At 45.2% G+C, this 16,644-nt stretch overlaps 1 protein-coding gene across 1 annotated transcript in view; it reads right to left on the reverse strand.

Annotated features, from left to right (window-relative positions):
- Positions 1-1,392: 1,392 nt before the first annotated feature.
- ARHGAP20 (Rho GTPase activating protein 20) overlaps positions 1,393-16,644 on the reverse strand; it is a 61,115-nt gene continuing 45,863 nt past the window's right edge. Inside the window, exons 10-15 of the mRNA XM_084503486.1 lie at positions 11,816-11,994; positions 9,276-9,437; positions 7,836-7,945; positions 6,673-6,862; positions 5,772-5,883; positions 1,393-3,442 (exon numbers count right to left, since the gene is read on the reverse strand). Of these exons, the coding sequence (XP_084359612.1) occupies positions 2,379-3,442; positions 5,772-5,883; positions 6,673-6,862; positions 7,836-7,945; positions 9,276-9,437; positions 11,816-11,994 (1,817 nt within the window). The 3' untranslated portion in view covers positions 1,393-2,378. The remainder of the gene's footprint in view (positions 3,443-5,771; positions 5,884-6,672; positions 6,863-7,835; positions 7,946-9,275; positions 9,438-11,815; positions 11,995-16,644) is intronic.

A 16,644-nucleotide genomic window follows, 5' to 3' on the forward strand; every position in this document is an offset into this window, starting at 1 on the left:
CACATCCAGCTTGTTCACCATATGTTTAAATTTGAAAGCACTCTAGCTTTAGCTACAGCTCAAAAGCAGACACATAATTTGTTTCACATCGAGGCACTTTTGGATATGCTTTTACTTCAGACTAGCAGAGATAAACGACTTGCTGGAAGATATCATTTGTAGGACAGAACATTTATATTGTAGAGACTAGAGATTTTTCTAAGGCTTTATTATTGTTGCAATGAATCAGCATTTGCTACTTGATGTAATCTTGGCAGCATGGCAACATGCTTTTTGCCATTTTGAAAAGAAGTGCAGAGTAGCTGCTTTATTTCAAAATAGCATCATTTTTTCTTTTAAAGGAGGTGCATGCTTAGACCTGTTACATGACAGGTCTCAGGATACACACAAAGGGTTTTACCTTTGAAAGGTGACTATTACAGATCAGATTCTGCAAATCACCATTTTTATTAAAATAGCTAAATACGAAAAATGCAAAAAAAAAAAAAAAAAAAAAAAAGAGAGAGAGAATTTCCAGTTAAAAAAAAAATGAGCTTGTAAACAATTATACATGCTGGTATACTACCAAGCGCATGATATTTTATTGCATTATGTAGGTCTCTACAAATGCCTTTCTGTTCACTGACATAACCATTTGCAGGATTAGAGCCCAAAATAGTAAGTCTCTGATTCTGTATTTTCAAGTTAACTCCCACACTGAATCTGCTGGAGATAATCCGTTCTGTCTGATACAGAGCTAGGAATCTTTTTACACTGATAATACTTGGAAATAGCTTAGAGCACTGGACAATGTTTATATTTTTTTTCAGAAATACTGAACAATTTAGGAGCATAAGCACCTTTACCAGAGTGTGGCTGAACAGAACAGGATCTGAAACTCCACCGTTGGCCAGAATTAACTGGAGTGGGGGATGAAAATGGAAAGCTAATTAATGAATTTATGCAATTTCAGAAGCACTTTACGCATGCACACATGCACAGATGCTTAGTTTAGCACTGCTATTCCTTCTTGCCTTCTCTACAATCCTGCTGATGTTAAAGAATAAATCTTGCTCCCCTCTCTGACTTGCTCCCCACCCCAATATCTATTACCTGAAAATCTCTTTCTGCACCTCAATATTGTTCACATCATCCCCTTAGCTGAAAACGCTACCCACTCTCTAGATGAAAAGCAAAAGGGTAGGAATTCTTGTTTGAAAATTACCCAAATTTACAAATGCTAATAGATTTCATGACACATATAGTATGAATGATGCCACCCAAAGGGGAGGAAAAATGCTGCAGTCCTTCCCCAGGCAAGATTTGCAGTGGCATCACTGGGACTTCTGCTTCAGCGATAGCTTGTAGAACTATAAAAACACCTAAAAAACATTACAAAGAATATAAACTGAATTTATGACATAACAAATAATATTTAATATATAGCATTGAATGCATACACATCAGTACCAGTGCTGTAACAACAAAACAGAACTCATAAAATTAGCAGCAGTTTTTGCAAGTACAAAAATACACATTTTTTCAGAACATATATAATAGCAAAATTTATCAGGATATATTATACAAACTCAAAGCATTTAGATAATGCATTACTTTTAATATATTATATGATGTTTTAGATGCTGCATAATAAAATTACATGTGTTCTGCTTGCAATAATATATAATGCCATTTACAGCAATGTTAAACTATTCACAACTTAAACATGAACAGAACAGCCAACGAAGCACAATAAAAGAAACACACGGAGTTGGGAGGTGTTAGTTACAAGCTTCAGCATTTATCTTTACATATTTTTGAGCTTATTTTTTTTTCTTTCTTTTGCAGTGTGAAAGAAATAACTACACCTATTGAACATACCTCAGAAACGTACAGAAAACAATACACTTATTCCTTGGAGGACAGTGAAGGTAATACCTATCAGTTTCAGAACAGTAGTATAATACCACAGTTATGGATTCTACGCTGACTTTGCACGCTACATCAAAACCACAAAGGACCAGGACCCACATCCGCAAGGCTCAACACACAAGTGGTCAAGGGGGAGAGTCCCAGCAGGAACCCTGCTGCCTCGAGAGGCTCACAGAACAGGTCCCTTCTCTTAGCTCCTGGGACCTTATCAGATTTTTCAGGAGGTTTCTGTTTGCTTGCTTTTAGCAATTTTTGTTATTCTTACAATATTCTTGCAAAGCTTTATGTGGGAACATTAACAGTTTCCTAGAAAAAGAAAACCCACGAATTCAGGGACTGCTCAATTAAATTTGAGCAGCCTGGATATTAAACTTAAAATGAACACACACTAACACCAAAGGCATTTTCTGTATGGTGTTTATTTTAAGCGTTAAGATTCCTCCGCAAAAAAGCTTTGGTCAGTCTCTTCAAACTTTGGATTGCTGTAATGCTCTCCTAGACCTCCTCTTTGATCTTGGATCATGAAGTCTCTCTTTTCCTGTGACTTTCAGAGGTAATGGCTGAATGTCAGGCTTAATCAAGTAGCCGTCGACTCCTTCAGTAGGTTTCAGGGCTGCTGGCCTGCTGTTGGGCTCCACCAAGCCCCCCTCAGCCAGCGCCTCGGTAGGTTGTGGAGATGGTGGCACCCTGGTGGGTGTGACCAAATAGTCATCGGCCGCATCAGCGGCAGTCTCTTCGTGTTTCTTTACTGACTGAAAAGTGCTGATATCAAAAGGGGAGGAGGTTTCAGTTGGGGTAAACACAGATTGGTCTGAAAACTGAGAGAAAGCACTGTCCAGGGAGCTCATTGACGACACAGACGGAGATGTCCCAGGAGAAGACAGGCTAGAAGAGCTAAATCCTGAGCAAATATTTAATCCCTCTGGCGTTGGAGGCAGGAGGCAGTGGGACAAGTCTTTCTTTTCAACATTTTGGTTTGTGTTGTCACTTTTACCAACGTTAATCCCTATAATCAAGCTCTGATTGATAAGCTTTTGCCCTTCCATCTGCAATGACCGAAGCTGACGAAGATAGTCTTCGTCTTCGTGAGACAGGACAACGTCACAGCTGGCCTTGCGCGCTGCCTTCTCGTGACTGCCACCACTGTGGGTGAAGCTGGGGGCAAGGAGGCCGATTGCAGGCTCTGAGGAGCGCCTGTGTCTCCTCAAGGCTTTGAGGACACCTGAGGTAGCTGCTGAAGAGAAGCCCAATGCACCAGAGCAGAGAGACTCCTTCTCCGAGTTCTCTTGCGAGGAAAACTTACGGTGTACATCAACAGAAATCGTCAACTGTTTCGATTTGGTTTTACTTTGGATTTCATCCACCTCTGTCTGCTCCGAATCGCCGTCGCTCAGGGTGAAGACAGACTCCCTGCTCCTGTTGTCCTGATCCCGGTTCTTAATCCAGTCGCTGGAAGAGGAGTCGGCCTCATCGTTCGCCTCATTTTCCAGGCTGTCGTAGGACGAGTCGTTCAGGTGGAGGGAAGCCACATCTGCAGGGATAAACCAAGAGTTAGCATGGCAGCGACCCTGCTGACAGGCAGCTGCATTTTTCTTTTTTTTTTTTGCTAGTATCTTTTACTTTTAGGAGCATTTGTCAGTTAAAGTCTCTTCAAACAGCAATGTCAGTAATTTCAGAAATAAATACTGTCTAAATTTGGAAAGGAAAAACTGAATGAGTGCTAAGTAGCAGTTCAATCAAGAAACACAGGATAATGGGACAAATAAGGGTGAAGTTTCTTTGTGTGTTTTTTTTTTTTTGAGTACTTCAGCAGTAAATAATCCAGCTGTGAACCTTAATTTATATACAGAATATTAAATCAGCAATTTATTGAATGTTTCTTTTTGTTAGTGAAAACATCATTTAACCTTTCTTTCCCTCTTCTAGAAAGATGAAGAAAACAGGGCATACTTCATGCTTCTACGGCCTTCCAGAAATTACATTTTTAAGAGCAGCACTAGGAAAAAAGTTCCAGTCTGTTTAAACAGTCACCTCATCTCAACTGAGCTGTGCACACCTGCACCCTGCTCCATATATGCGGTAATTGGCATTACATCAAATCTCTTTTGCTCAGGGCGATGCTAAGCGGGGTTATCTCACACTGCAGCAGAGCTCACGAATGGGCAGTGCCTCAGTGCCTGCCTGAAAATACAGTAGCTTGCTCAGCTACTGTAACCCACCGTGGGGCTGAGTTCTCAGTCCCAGCACAGCCAGTCAGCAGATCAGAGAATCACAGAAGGACTGAGGCTGGGGGGCACTGTCACAGGTCAGCTGGCCGTCTGCTCCCACCCCTGCCCAAGCAGAGACACCCAGAGCAGGCTGCCCAGGATCACGTCCAGGCGGCTTTTGGAGCTCCCCAAGGAGGAGACCCCACAGCCTCTCTGGGGGTCACTGAGCAGAGCCTGGCTCCGGCCTCTCTGCACGCTCCCTTCAGGGATTTAGGGACACGGATGAGATCCCCCTGAGCCTCCTCTTCTCCAGGCTGAGCAGCCCCAGCTCTCCCAGCCTCTCCTCACAGCTCCAGTGCCTTCATCATCCTGGTGGCCCTGCCTTGGGCTCTCTCCAGTGTGCCCAGGTCCCTCTGGTACTGGGGAGACCAGAACTGGACCCAGCACTCCAGGTGTGGCCCCACCAGTGCTGAGGAGAAGGGAAGGATCACCTCCCTTGACCTGCTGGTGATATTTTGCCCAGTGCAGCGAAGAATACCATTTGCCTTCTTAGCAGCAAGGGCGCATTGCTGGCTCATGTTCAGCTTGGTGTCCACCAGGACTCCCAGGTCCTCTTCTGCAGAGCTGCTTTCCAGCTGGGTGGCCCCCAGCACATACTGGTGCCTGGGGTTGTTCCTCCCCAGCTGCAGGACTCCACACTTCTCCTTGCTGAACTTCATGAGGTTCTTGTAAGCCCTCCACTCCAGCCTGTCAAGGTCCCTCTGGATGACAGCAGGGCCTTCTGGTGAGTCAGCCACTCCCCTCAGTTTCATGTCATCCACGAATTTACTAAGGGTGCACTCAACCCCACTGTCCAGATCATTAATGAAGATGTTAAACCAGGCTGGACCCCGTATTGCCCCCTGGGGTACTCCATTGATTACTGGAATGCAACCTGGCTGTTCAGCCCAATTCCACATTCTTCTACTCTTAGGGAGCAGAAATGCATTCAGAGTAGAAGTAGAAATGCAGCTTTAGAAATGTACTAAGGAGGGACCTGAACTTCCAGTCAAAATCCATGTTATCACAGTGCTAGAGAAAGGAGTATTAATGATATTCTGGAACATGCTGCATATCAGTCAACTACTCTGTTGGACAGTTTCAGTCCCCAGTTTCGTGACTTTTCTGTGCTAGGAGCAAAATCTGCCTGTCCCATTAAAAATCTGGAGAATCTCTCTCTTTTGATAATAAATAATGCTTTCAGCACTCATATAATGATGTGACAGCTGTTGATCAATGGCTTTCAAATATTCCGAGAAGACACATGCGGGGACACAAATTCTGTATTTGAGATGAAACCTTCTCCAGACTTCTTTCTTTCTTCCTTCCCTTCTTTCTTCCTCCCCTCCTTTCTTCCTTCTTTACATCCTTTCCTCCTTTCTCCCTAACACCCCCCATTTTTCAAACATTGTAGCTCAGATGACTGGAATAGGAACGGGGGATTATTTGGGACAGCACTTGGAGGTATGCTCTAGCTCTGTGGTAAGCTGAGTCACTATCACCAATACTTTGGGCAAGGTGAAGGAGACAGCAGCGGTATCTGGGAACACCATGTGAATCAATCTTTTGCCTGGCTGTGTTTAACTGATGGAATCAAAACATTATCTGCATTACCTGAGCCATTTTCTCTCTTGCATGTCATCAGTATTTCTCCAAAGAGGGAGTTAATCTCCTCTCCAAAAATCCTGCAGCAATTCTCAGTGAGGAACTGCACCAGACTAGAAATCTGCAACAAAGCAATGGCAGAGAGACGTCCTGTCACTTCTTGCATTACTACATTCAGGGCAAACACACCATGCAGAGGAAGAAAATGAGCAACAGCCATCCATGAAGTGCCCTGATTAACACAGTCTCAATGCAGAGGCTTACCCCAGACGACCTGTACCAGACCTCCCCATGGTGGGCCAGCCAGGGGCTCTTGCCATGAGCCATCCCGATGAGCTATCTCCCAGCACTCTGAGCCGGGGCATGAAGGGATGTGGCTCCACAGAAGGACAGAAGGAGCCAGGGAGAGCAAGGTAGCCTCTCCTGGGGTATCATCCCATCTCTCCTGTTATGCCCTGTCTCTAGAGTTGTTTTTACCACGTGTTTCCCACATCACATCAAGTTCCATCTTTTTCAGTAAAGGCAGATGACATTAATTCCCCACTATCTCCTTCCCTGCTACCTTTTGCAATCCTCTCCCCTACCCATGTCCCTTTGTACCCTGGAATAGGGTCCAAATACTCCTGTCCTTCTTGCATATGGATCTTCCATTTTTCCTCTGTCCTGTTCAAGGCTACAACAACAGGAGATCTTTTGGGTGACAGAAGTCCTCTGCTAAAGCACTGGGTATCTCTTTTGATCTCTCTTCCCTTCTCCCAGGCAGATTATGAGAATGAATCGATGAATGTTTGTGGAACCGTGGTAAGAGGACAAGGATCTGAAGGGGTACTAACTATTTTCACATTTGTAAGCAACAGATTGTTTGAAGAGGAAGATGGTTATTTTTGCTTAGTACACTGCAGTCTCCTACCTTTTTTGTGAATTCACTTTCCATATCAGGAGTGGAGGAAACAGGAGGCCAGAGCAGGCTAGGTGCAATGCAGATAGCTAGATTAAATGCATTCATCTGGTTCTCTTCAGATCGCATTTCTATACCATGTAGTACGCCAAAGATGTAACGTAGGAGAACAACGTTAGCTCTGGGGAGCTGCTCTATTAACCTGAAAGCATATACAAACATAATTCTTCAAATTAGTGACTGGAAAATACCAAAGCCTTGAAGATAACATTTTCCATAGATACACACAAGTCAAGACAATGAAAATACAGGAACAAGGTAACACGGTCCACTAATTGAAGCAGGTGGTGTGCTGATGGGGCGTTCTTGCTCAGCTGCTTGCCCTCATTATAACACATCTCTAAACAGTTTCCTGGGCTGCCACGAAATACCCTAACAGATAATTAAAATTATAGTCTGTCAGACTAATGAACCACATGCAATGCATGACATGAAACTGTGTTTCACTTAAGTTGCCTGATAGTTCTCTATTCAATTAACCAAGCAGTTCCATTGCCACTACCTACCATCGAGTTGCCATAGCCATGTATACACGTACAGAAGTATGCGTGAGGTCAGCTAGTGTACAAAGCTCTGCTTCCCATGACAGAAACTTTGCCCACTTTCTGTTTTATATCACCTTCAAGTGTGTAGGATTCCCTTGCCACTATGCTCCAGTGTTTTATTTACAATCCCATCTTGGCTTCAAAATGGTCACTAAAATTTGAGATGAATGAGGGGGAAATACGAGGAACTGATTTCAGCTGCTCTGTCACCCAGCATGCCCAGGTTCCCTGTGGATGACTCTGGCTTTGGTACCTGGCAGAAATCCAGATCTTGGACAGCATATTTATAAGTATTATAAATATTTTATTAATAAAAAACAGTATTTCATTTATTTACTGGCATCCACAAAAGGCAGAAAAGTGTGACAAGAGAGTCATAAATTTGCCCCATACAGACTCTCCCTTAAATATAAATGTGTGTTTGAATGCTCTGTTATATGCAAAGATATTTTTAGCATCTATTTAAAGTTGTGGGTTTTTAATTGCAGGTTGTAAATTGAGTGTTTGGGATTCTGCATTCTGGGATATAATTTTACAGGAAGAGAATATGGAGAATATAAGGAACTCTACCTTTGGATGCTTTTTATCTTCTCTTCGTTATTTCCTTGATCCATCACAGAGACCCACTTATCACAGAGCTGGGATGACAAAATGCTGCCTGGGATGTTGCGAAGAAAATCCTTATCCAGAGAAAAGAAGAAGAAAACGTGAACAGCTGTTCTGGAGTGTGGGAGGAAACAGGAATAATCTATGCAGATACAAGAAGATGTATCAGTAGGACAGCGCTAGCTGACAAGCGTCTTGATCCACACAGCATCCAAACCCATCAGAAAATCATCTGAGATAAAGAAGTTCTTTGAATTATGCTGAAAGTGGATATTTTCCTGACTTGTCCTCACCCTTTCCTATCAAAATAGAGGTATTGGGATGCTTCATCTGCTATTGAACTAAAAAACAACACCTGCATTGGGGCCAGTTATTTCGATACAGTTTGTCTGCCTTTACTTATCACTTGAGTCCATCTGTAGCCCCTGTTTATTCTCCTCAGATGACAACCTTCAACCCCACCAGACCATAAGAACCCCAAGGCATCCCTGCCTGCCCCTCACTGAGCAGAGTCCTTTTTGATAATGGAGTATTTGTACCAGTCCAGGATAGTCTTCCTGTTCCTGTCTCCAAATACCTCAACTACTGGCAGGCAAACTGTTGCAGCTTGGGAAGAAGCCCAAATCCCAGCTTCCCCAACACATTAGGGTAAGAGAAGCCATGGTGTGCATGCATAACACATGTGCTCTCATGTGGTGACTGCCCTCATGCTCTTACAGGTGTGCCCTAAACCCACCAGCAGACACACAGCAGTGTGAGTCTCACCCATGAAAACCTCTCATGTGGCAGCAAGAATGGTTTTCTGTGGTAAAACTATTCCCCCAAAGCAATGCTTGCTGGAGAATGGATATTACAAATTCTTTTAAGCCAAAAGCTATACATAAACAGATGTACTGTAATAAAATATGAAGAGAAATACACTCCTTGTGGCTGGTGTTCTGCTGGAGGTGTGTGATGCTTTTTTGCACAAGCAACATTGCTTTTAACACACAAGTTTGTAAGAAAAGATAATCCATGGGAAAATTAACCCCAGTATTTCAGGCAACACTGTATGTTCACAAGGGCCTGTGGTGTAATGTATTATTGATGAATAAAGAAACAGGCCTGCAAACTGGCCTTTCTAGGATTTCATTGACTTTAAGGAGAGATTAAGAGAGTTACAGGACCAGGATGTAACTGAGACCTCAGGAAAGCTGGCAGCAAAACAAGCTGACCGTTCCTCCTCCCCATCCTAATCCAGTGGCAGCTTCCTTCAGTGGCCCTCATGTTGATGTGCCAGCCCATTCCTAATTCAGCCTAGCAACTTCCCTCTGGGCCTGGCCCTGGTGTAAAGCCCGACTTGTTTGTGCCCAGGATCTGTGCTGCTCTCACCCCAAAAGGGAGAAAGGAACTTTCTTCACGTACCTTAAACAAAGATGCGGTCACAAATATGGATTCACAGGCTAAGTCCACTTCGGCACCCGAATCGAGCTTCTCCTTGAGCTCTTTGCAGGTTTTTGCACTTCCAGAGCGTCTGAAAATGCCCTCAGTGGAAGGACCTTCTTGGTAGAGGAGGGAAAGCATGTCCTAAACAAAATCAAAAGGCAGAGAGGCTTTCTCAGAGACATATTTTATTGTCCAGCACCACTGAAGTGTGGTTTTACCACTTTTGACACAGGCAAGAACCTCCGAGTCCTCAAAAAGCTCACAAGTTAAAGGCAAGTCAAGGCTCCCTCCAGGCCATGCCAAACTGCACAGCAAAGCTATGGTCCAGAGAAGGATTTTGGAAAATGTCCCTTCAAAAACACGGTGCCACCACTGAGGAGCACGAACTTTGTGAATGATCTATTCCAGGATTTGTACAAGTTTTAGCCAAGTCACTGAAATAAATAAACACTGTGGTATGGGAAAAGGCTACGTGTGCCTAACGCAGTGCCCTTTGCAGGAAGACAAAAAATCCTCCCCACTTGTCAGTGTGCTTGGTATGAGCACTGACCAGAGAGGAAGACTCCTGTTCCAACTTATCAGCCTGAGGTCTGGAGAAAGGAGATGTTATCCAAGCTGGAAAGTGCTTCTTTTGTTAATATCCATCCGCACTTCCACATCAGAGCTGGATTTTGCAAGCAGCTCAGGGGAAACAAGTAGATTTCAGCTTCTAAAATAACACGAGGGCCTGCTTTCTTCTGCTAAATAAGAGAGGAAAATGAGCAGAAGAGAAGATGACAGAGTTTTTCCCGGCTGTTTCATTCTCTGCAGCCTCGTCTGGGGTGCCTCTCAGACACGCTGATCACTTCTCTGCAGCCGTGTTCCGAGCAAGGTGGGATTTGTCAGGTTTGTCTCTTTTGAGGGAAAACGCATGCAGACAGCCTCTGAATGATGTGCAGGCACGCAGTGCTCTGAGGACCAACTTATCAAAAGGGATGGTGGGAGAAGTGTTTGCCTGAACAAACACTTTAAATTTTATTTTTTTTTTGAATAGAATGCCCACAAAATAAAACGGGGAAGGTCCTCGTACAGTAATTAACCCAAAACACATGAATGAAGCTACTGGTGTAAGACAATTTGGTGTAGCGATGCCTAAAAGAGAGCTCTTCAGCAGTGAAAGTGAGTGCAGGGCTTTGCAGCAGGGCTACTGAACACGCCTGCAGCATTCAGCCCTGATGTTTCCCTTCTCTTGCAGGTGTAGCCCACACAGTACCTTGGATGCAGTTTTCCATTCTCCAGAGACGCATGAGAAATCAAAAGCGAGTTGTATTTTGGGCATAAACACAGTGTGTTAAGATTCAAACCACGAAGTCTACCAAGCTCTGATGCTATACTTAGTAACTTAGATATGTTAGATGTAACTTAGATATAAATTTCTGAATATTTATGTTTTGGAAAAATTTCCAAAACGCAGCGCCGGCTCCTCTCTTAGACGGAGGAAAAGAGAGACCAGATTCTTACCGAGCCCATCTCTGGCAGGCTTACTTAAATAACCTAAATGATAAAAATGTACAATTCCCCCTCGAAAGGAACTAAAACCCAACGCTATTACAAGACTCAAAAAGTCCTGGTATGATTCATTATTTGGGCTATGATAAAGCATCAAGCACAAGCTTTGGAGACAAACCATCTGTTACTACAAACTGATGTAACCCCACTGATTTCAGTGGGGTTCTGGCGAGCTGTGCCAGCTGGGAGGCAGCCTGCTAAGAGGAAGGGCCCAGTCCTGCAGGGATCATGGTGGGCGCTCTTCCCTCCCCCTCCACAAACACTTCAATTACTGCATTAATAACAGGGCAGTCCTCAGGACACCCTCATGACCGAAAAAATGCTACACATCTGCCTTAATTGTGCCTAGGATGGGCTCTGGGATGTTTCTGCTGTCCATGGATTGGGTGGAGAGGGAGTTTTGGGCACCCACAGCACGAGCACTTGCTTGACACAGGGTGAAAAGATGCTGAGGAGTTCCTGAAGCCTCCAGCCATCCCAACCATTTTTGCAGTGGCGATGCCAGATCAAAAATGAGGACCCAGAGTGCTGGGATGCCTCCAAGAAAGGCTCTGAAGCTGCCTGCTTAAGGGCAGGAGGCATTTCTACACAAGCATGGGCTGCCTGCAGTGGGCAGCAGGCACAACCTGATTGGAGTTAGGGGTTTTACAGAGACTTTGGGAGTGGTTTAAGAAATGTGCATGACCGTGGTGTGTACTTACAGAGTGTGAGTGAGGATTAGGGAGCTGTAAGGAAGCTGTAAGGAAGCAGCAGCCTGGAGGAGTCGGCCCATCACACACTTCTCAGGCTGCCTGGTACCAACCAGGGCTGATCACAGCATATTTCAAAAACCCAAGTTCTTGCTGGGAAGCATAAATGAGGCTTCCTTCTGTTTGCTCTGCTCGAGTAGTTTCAGTGTCCCATTTAACAGCATCCCCATGTTCTCAAAGAAATTCCACCACTGTAAGACCAGCCCCGAGCCTGGGACTCACCAAGAGAGGTTTGGGCAGGTTGTCATCCTCACAGATGGCTGTTAGCAAGAGGCCAAAGAGCTTCCCAGGAGCAGCAGATGTTGAGGAGAGGGGCACGTTGTCCAAGTGAGTGCCTGGGCCACGCCAAAAAGCCCAGTTTATGATAGATCTTTTCCTTTTAAACGACTTTTGGCTCAAGTCTGGGAAAAGAGAGAGGCGTTTATTAGAAGAAATGCATTTCAATCCTAATTCCAGTGTTTGTTTTGCCGTGGTTACTATGGTTTCAAAGGAAAAAATGACACGAACCAAACCAACTCCTTGGCACCCGGCTCAGCCTAATCCCCCACGTGCATACCTGTGCGTGTGTGCATGTGGAGACTGTGCTGCCCTACCCACACTCTGAAGAGGCTCACCAAGACCTGCACTGCACGGCTCCAGCACGGCTCCCGCACCTCCCCTCAGTGCAGGATGGTGAACCTCAGCCCGGCAGCTTCCCATGGAGGTGCGGGCCGCAGACCTTGTCTGGTAAAAATGGGTAAATAAACACCACGGCCCTCACCTTGGCTGACCATCCGGAGGCGTCCTAGGTCTGCTGGCAATGCGGGAGATGCTCTCCACAAGTAACACCAGAGAATGACAGAATCACAGAATGTCTAGGTTGGAAGAGACCTCAAGATCATCGAGCCCAACCTCTGACCTAACACTAACCAGTCCTCCACTAACCCATATCCCTAAGCTCTACATCTAAACGTCTTTTAAAGACCTCCAGGGACGGTGACTCCACCACTTCCCTGGGCAGCCCGTTCCAATGCCTCACAACCCTTTCGGTAACAAAGTTCTTCCTAATATCCAACCCAAACCTCCTTTTGGGGCATCTTTAGCCCGTTCCCCCTCACCGACTGGGTGAGATGTTGTCAGGCTATGAGAAGCTGCCACCTTTGCTCTCCTCTCTGCAGAAGCAGCGTGTCCTCACTGACCATGGCTCGGGGATGCTGCCTGCCCTTTGATCAACGCCTTCCAGATGGCATTTCAGCACGCTGCCAGCACGCCGATGGGCTCCATTTGTCTTCATTTATTTTAATGCATTTCAGGAGACAGCTAAAGAGCACCGCTAATTGAAGCCCTTGTTTGCAGTGCATGAAGAAGGAAATAGTGATGTTAAGACCCAGAGGTTTTTAACGTGACCTCTCTCAACATCCGTGAGTTAAATGCTTCTTAAAAGCACGGGCTACTGTTCAAGGGGAGCTGACACCATTTCCAATGGACGTGCTAAGTGGGAAAAACTTATTCCAACATGTTTTTCCTTTTCTAGACGTCTTCAAAGCCACTCAGCTTCGATTTAGTAGCTCACCCACCCTATGCACCTTGCTATCAGCTGGTTCTTTCACCGGGTCAAACATTCAGCTTTCTGCTGCTGTGGAGGGCAGAGGGTAGAAGCAAGGCTTGCAGAAGCATGGACTGCAGTATAAGACCACATTTTTTTTCTCCTGTACTTCATTTCATGCATTTTTTAGCCCCAATAGTGATTTTCTGTTATACATCATTCCATTCTGGAGGATCATGCTCCCTTCGGGAATGGGTGGAAGTCTTTTCACTAGCGGTTTACGGGATGAAAAGTTACAGTTTAATGCAAAATGTGAGCATATGAATGCTAAAGCCCGATGAAAAATTCTTTTCATAAAAAGTAACGAGGACATACATTTTAAGCAGTCCAAAGCTCCATGAAATATCAGCTTGGCAATGTCTGAGGCTTTCCTTGACACGTCATGTTTTGGGAGAACATAACGAAGAAAAACTTTCAAAACAACATTTTTTCTTTCGGATGAGCAGGACATGAGCATGTGACTGTGCCTCTTGCAGTTCTAGTCACCCAGTCACAAATACATTTTGATGGTTTTTTTTTGTTGTTTGTTTGTTTGTTTGTTTGTTTTCTGGTAGACCTGTAGATCTAGCAGGAGTAAAAATTAAGGAGAGATCCTATTTTGGAGACAAAGGAATAGCAGAAATAACAAAGAAAAAAGTCTTAAAGACCTTAAGTCTCTCACTGTTTGCTCCACTCCTGAAAGCCAAAGCCCAAACGGACAAGGTGACCGAGGGGAAACTGCTTGAATGCAGCTCTCCTGGGGCAGGAGGAAAATCTTGAGTGGTGGTCTTCAGCAAACCAGGATGCAAACCAACAACTAATGCACAGCAGCGAAATGCCACCTCACTCACAAAATCAACACTCACCAATAACAGAGCTCATGTGTTTCCTATCCCTGCTTCGAAGAGGTTTGAGAAGTGTCAGGGCAAAGAAGAGATGGGAAAGGGAGGACGTGCACTTTCTTTTCTTGAACCTGTGCGAAGTTACACTGGGTGCCCAGCCTCCTCTCAGCCCAGACAGATGCACAATTTCCACAGGGAAACACCAGCGCTGCACCCCAGGCCTGGCTATGGGGGATAATTCCCAGCCCAGAACCAGAAGAAAAGCAACACTACTTTGGTTGCAGATCTGCTCAGAGCTCACAACAACAGCCATCTGCCTAGGGATCAATTCTACTCGTATTTTATATGAGGGAATTTAGTCCATTCATTGTAGTGTCTCAGCCACTCAAGTGCCATTTCCTCTGCCTATAGACTGAAACTTCCCAAGAAAACCTCAGATCTCTTCAAAAACCCATCAGCCTTTCTGACCAAATCCCTTTCAAACAGAAAACCCCTTTTCAAGCAGAAAGGGATTTTCTTTCAAAGACCTCCTTTCTGTATTGAGACCACCTTGCTTACATTTTGCTTTCTCTTCTAACAGACGATTAAATAACAATTTGGACGGCAAATGAGCCACTGAGAGCAGTCAGTTCCTTCAAGTCAAACCGCAGGCGTCAGCTGAGAGCCTTGCTGGAGGTGCTGCTCAATCTTGGTTTCCAGGTTTTATCACATTTTAAGGAAAAATCAACAGAATTATCTCAGGGCTCAGGTAAGTCCCACCACCAGAACAGCAATCACTGCTTGAGGAGGAGGTACGGCCTCTTGTCCCAGGCTGGATTTCCCTGGAGGGATGGAGGGAGGGTTACACGGCAGGTGGGCAGCAAAGCGTGGGCTCCCAGACCCTTCTCCCTGCGAGCTGCCCTGCACGTGGTGCTGTGCCCGGTGGTCCCCAACAACACCACAGCTCCTGGCTCGCTGATCAGAAGACAAGCCCCAAACCAGATCACAGCCCTGGCTTGCAGGCGGGTACCCTTCTCCATTTTCCCAAACCAAAACAGGTGAGCAGGAGGCGTGAAGAGCACACGAGCAGCAAAACAATCTGCTTTGCAAGCAGCCAGCCCTATGCATCACTCAGAAAGGTTCTGCCAGCCAAGGATGAAAGCAGAAAAAGCCTCTCCTCCTCCTGTGTATCCCATCCTTGAGCACGACTCGCAGCCTGCCCCGGGCGTCTGCTGCCCCACGCCAGCCCGGCCTCCCCTCCCGCGGCTCGCAGGGCGCTGCTGACAACACATCTGTGCTGGGGCTTTACGGGGCTGATTTGCATTCCTATTTTCTCTTGCCAGTCAATGTCAGCTGCCAAGCGGGGCCTGTAAACCTAATTACACCCCTTCGCTAGATTGCCTCACTCTTGAAATATGCCGTGAAGTAATATACGATACAAATTACCGGGGAGGGGGGGGATGAAGGAGCATGGAAAGGAAATTAATTTATATAAAACGCAATCAATTTCCCGAATAATTTCTAATAGGCACTGATATAACCTTGCTATATTTAATTTCTAAAAACATTACAAATGGATTCTACTTGTACATTGTGGGAGATCTTGGCTATTGGGGCTTGCATAGGATAATGAAGTGTGCTTTTTATTAGTGTACAGTCATTAATGGTGAGCTAGGGCAGAGCTCCTAATTAAGCTTAGTGTGATAGTGTGTTAAGCAAAAATAAAAACACATCATGGGATGCATCCTCATCGTACAGAGTTTGTAGTCTAATGCCCCAGTCCTGTCAAGATCTACTCATCTGTTTTCATAGAATCACAGAATGATTTGGGTTGGAAGGGACCTTAAAGACTGTCTAACTCCAACCCCCTGCCATGGACAGGGACACCTCCCACCAGCCCAGGTTGCCCAAAGCCCCATCCAGCCTGGCCTTGAACACTGCCAGGGGTGGGGCATCCACAGCTTCTCTGGGAAACCTGTGCCAGGGCCTCACCACCCTCTGAGGGAAGAATTTCCTCCTTATACCTTACCTAAATCTCCCCTCTTTTAGTTTAAAACCATTCCCTCTTGTCTTGTCATTGTCTGCCCGAGCAAAAAGTTGCTCTCCATCTCTTTTTATACGATGGAGAGTTCATGTTTTACTCATGAGCAGTGAGTAGTCACTGTGTCATTGACAACAGAGTGCGAAACAGAGAGCAGGTGCTCATATTTTTGCAGGATCAAGGCCAAAGGAATGAGAAAATATTACTATCTTCATTTTACTAAGGGAGAACTGAAATAAAGAAGTTGTATTTGCTCACTTTGTCTAGGTTCTCAAATTCATGCCCAGGCTGTGCCATGTGAGGGGTCCTGCTGAGGGAGGTGGGTGCTTGTTTAGCACCTTGTTCAGATAAGGGATGTTGCCAAGTGTTGTATGGGAATTCTGTGCCAAAGTGAAGCCTTGACAGTGAACCATTGAACCACCCTGCCTTGCTACAGAGCACAGCGAGGGCTGCAGGGAGAAGCCCAGCTAATAGACTTCAAAAAAAAACTGCAGGGGTGAGATTTTGTCTTTCTTTTGTAGGTTTTAGAGCAACCCCTTGACAGGCGGCTTGTCAAAATGTAACTTACAAAAACGGCACACATACAGCAGCACGCTCAGATCACAGAGAGCTACACAGCAAAATC

Source organism: Aythya ferina, assembly GCF_964211825.1.
Source record: "Aythya ferina genome assembly, chromosome: 1".
Taxonomy (NCBI): domain Eukaryota; kingdom Metazoa; phylum Chordata; class Aves; order Anseriformes; family Anatidae; genus Aythya; species Aythya ferina.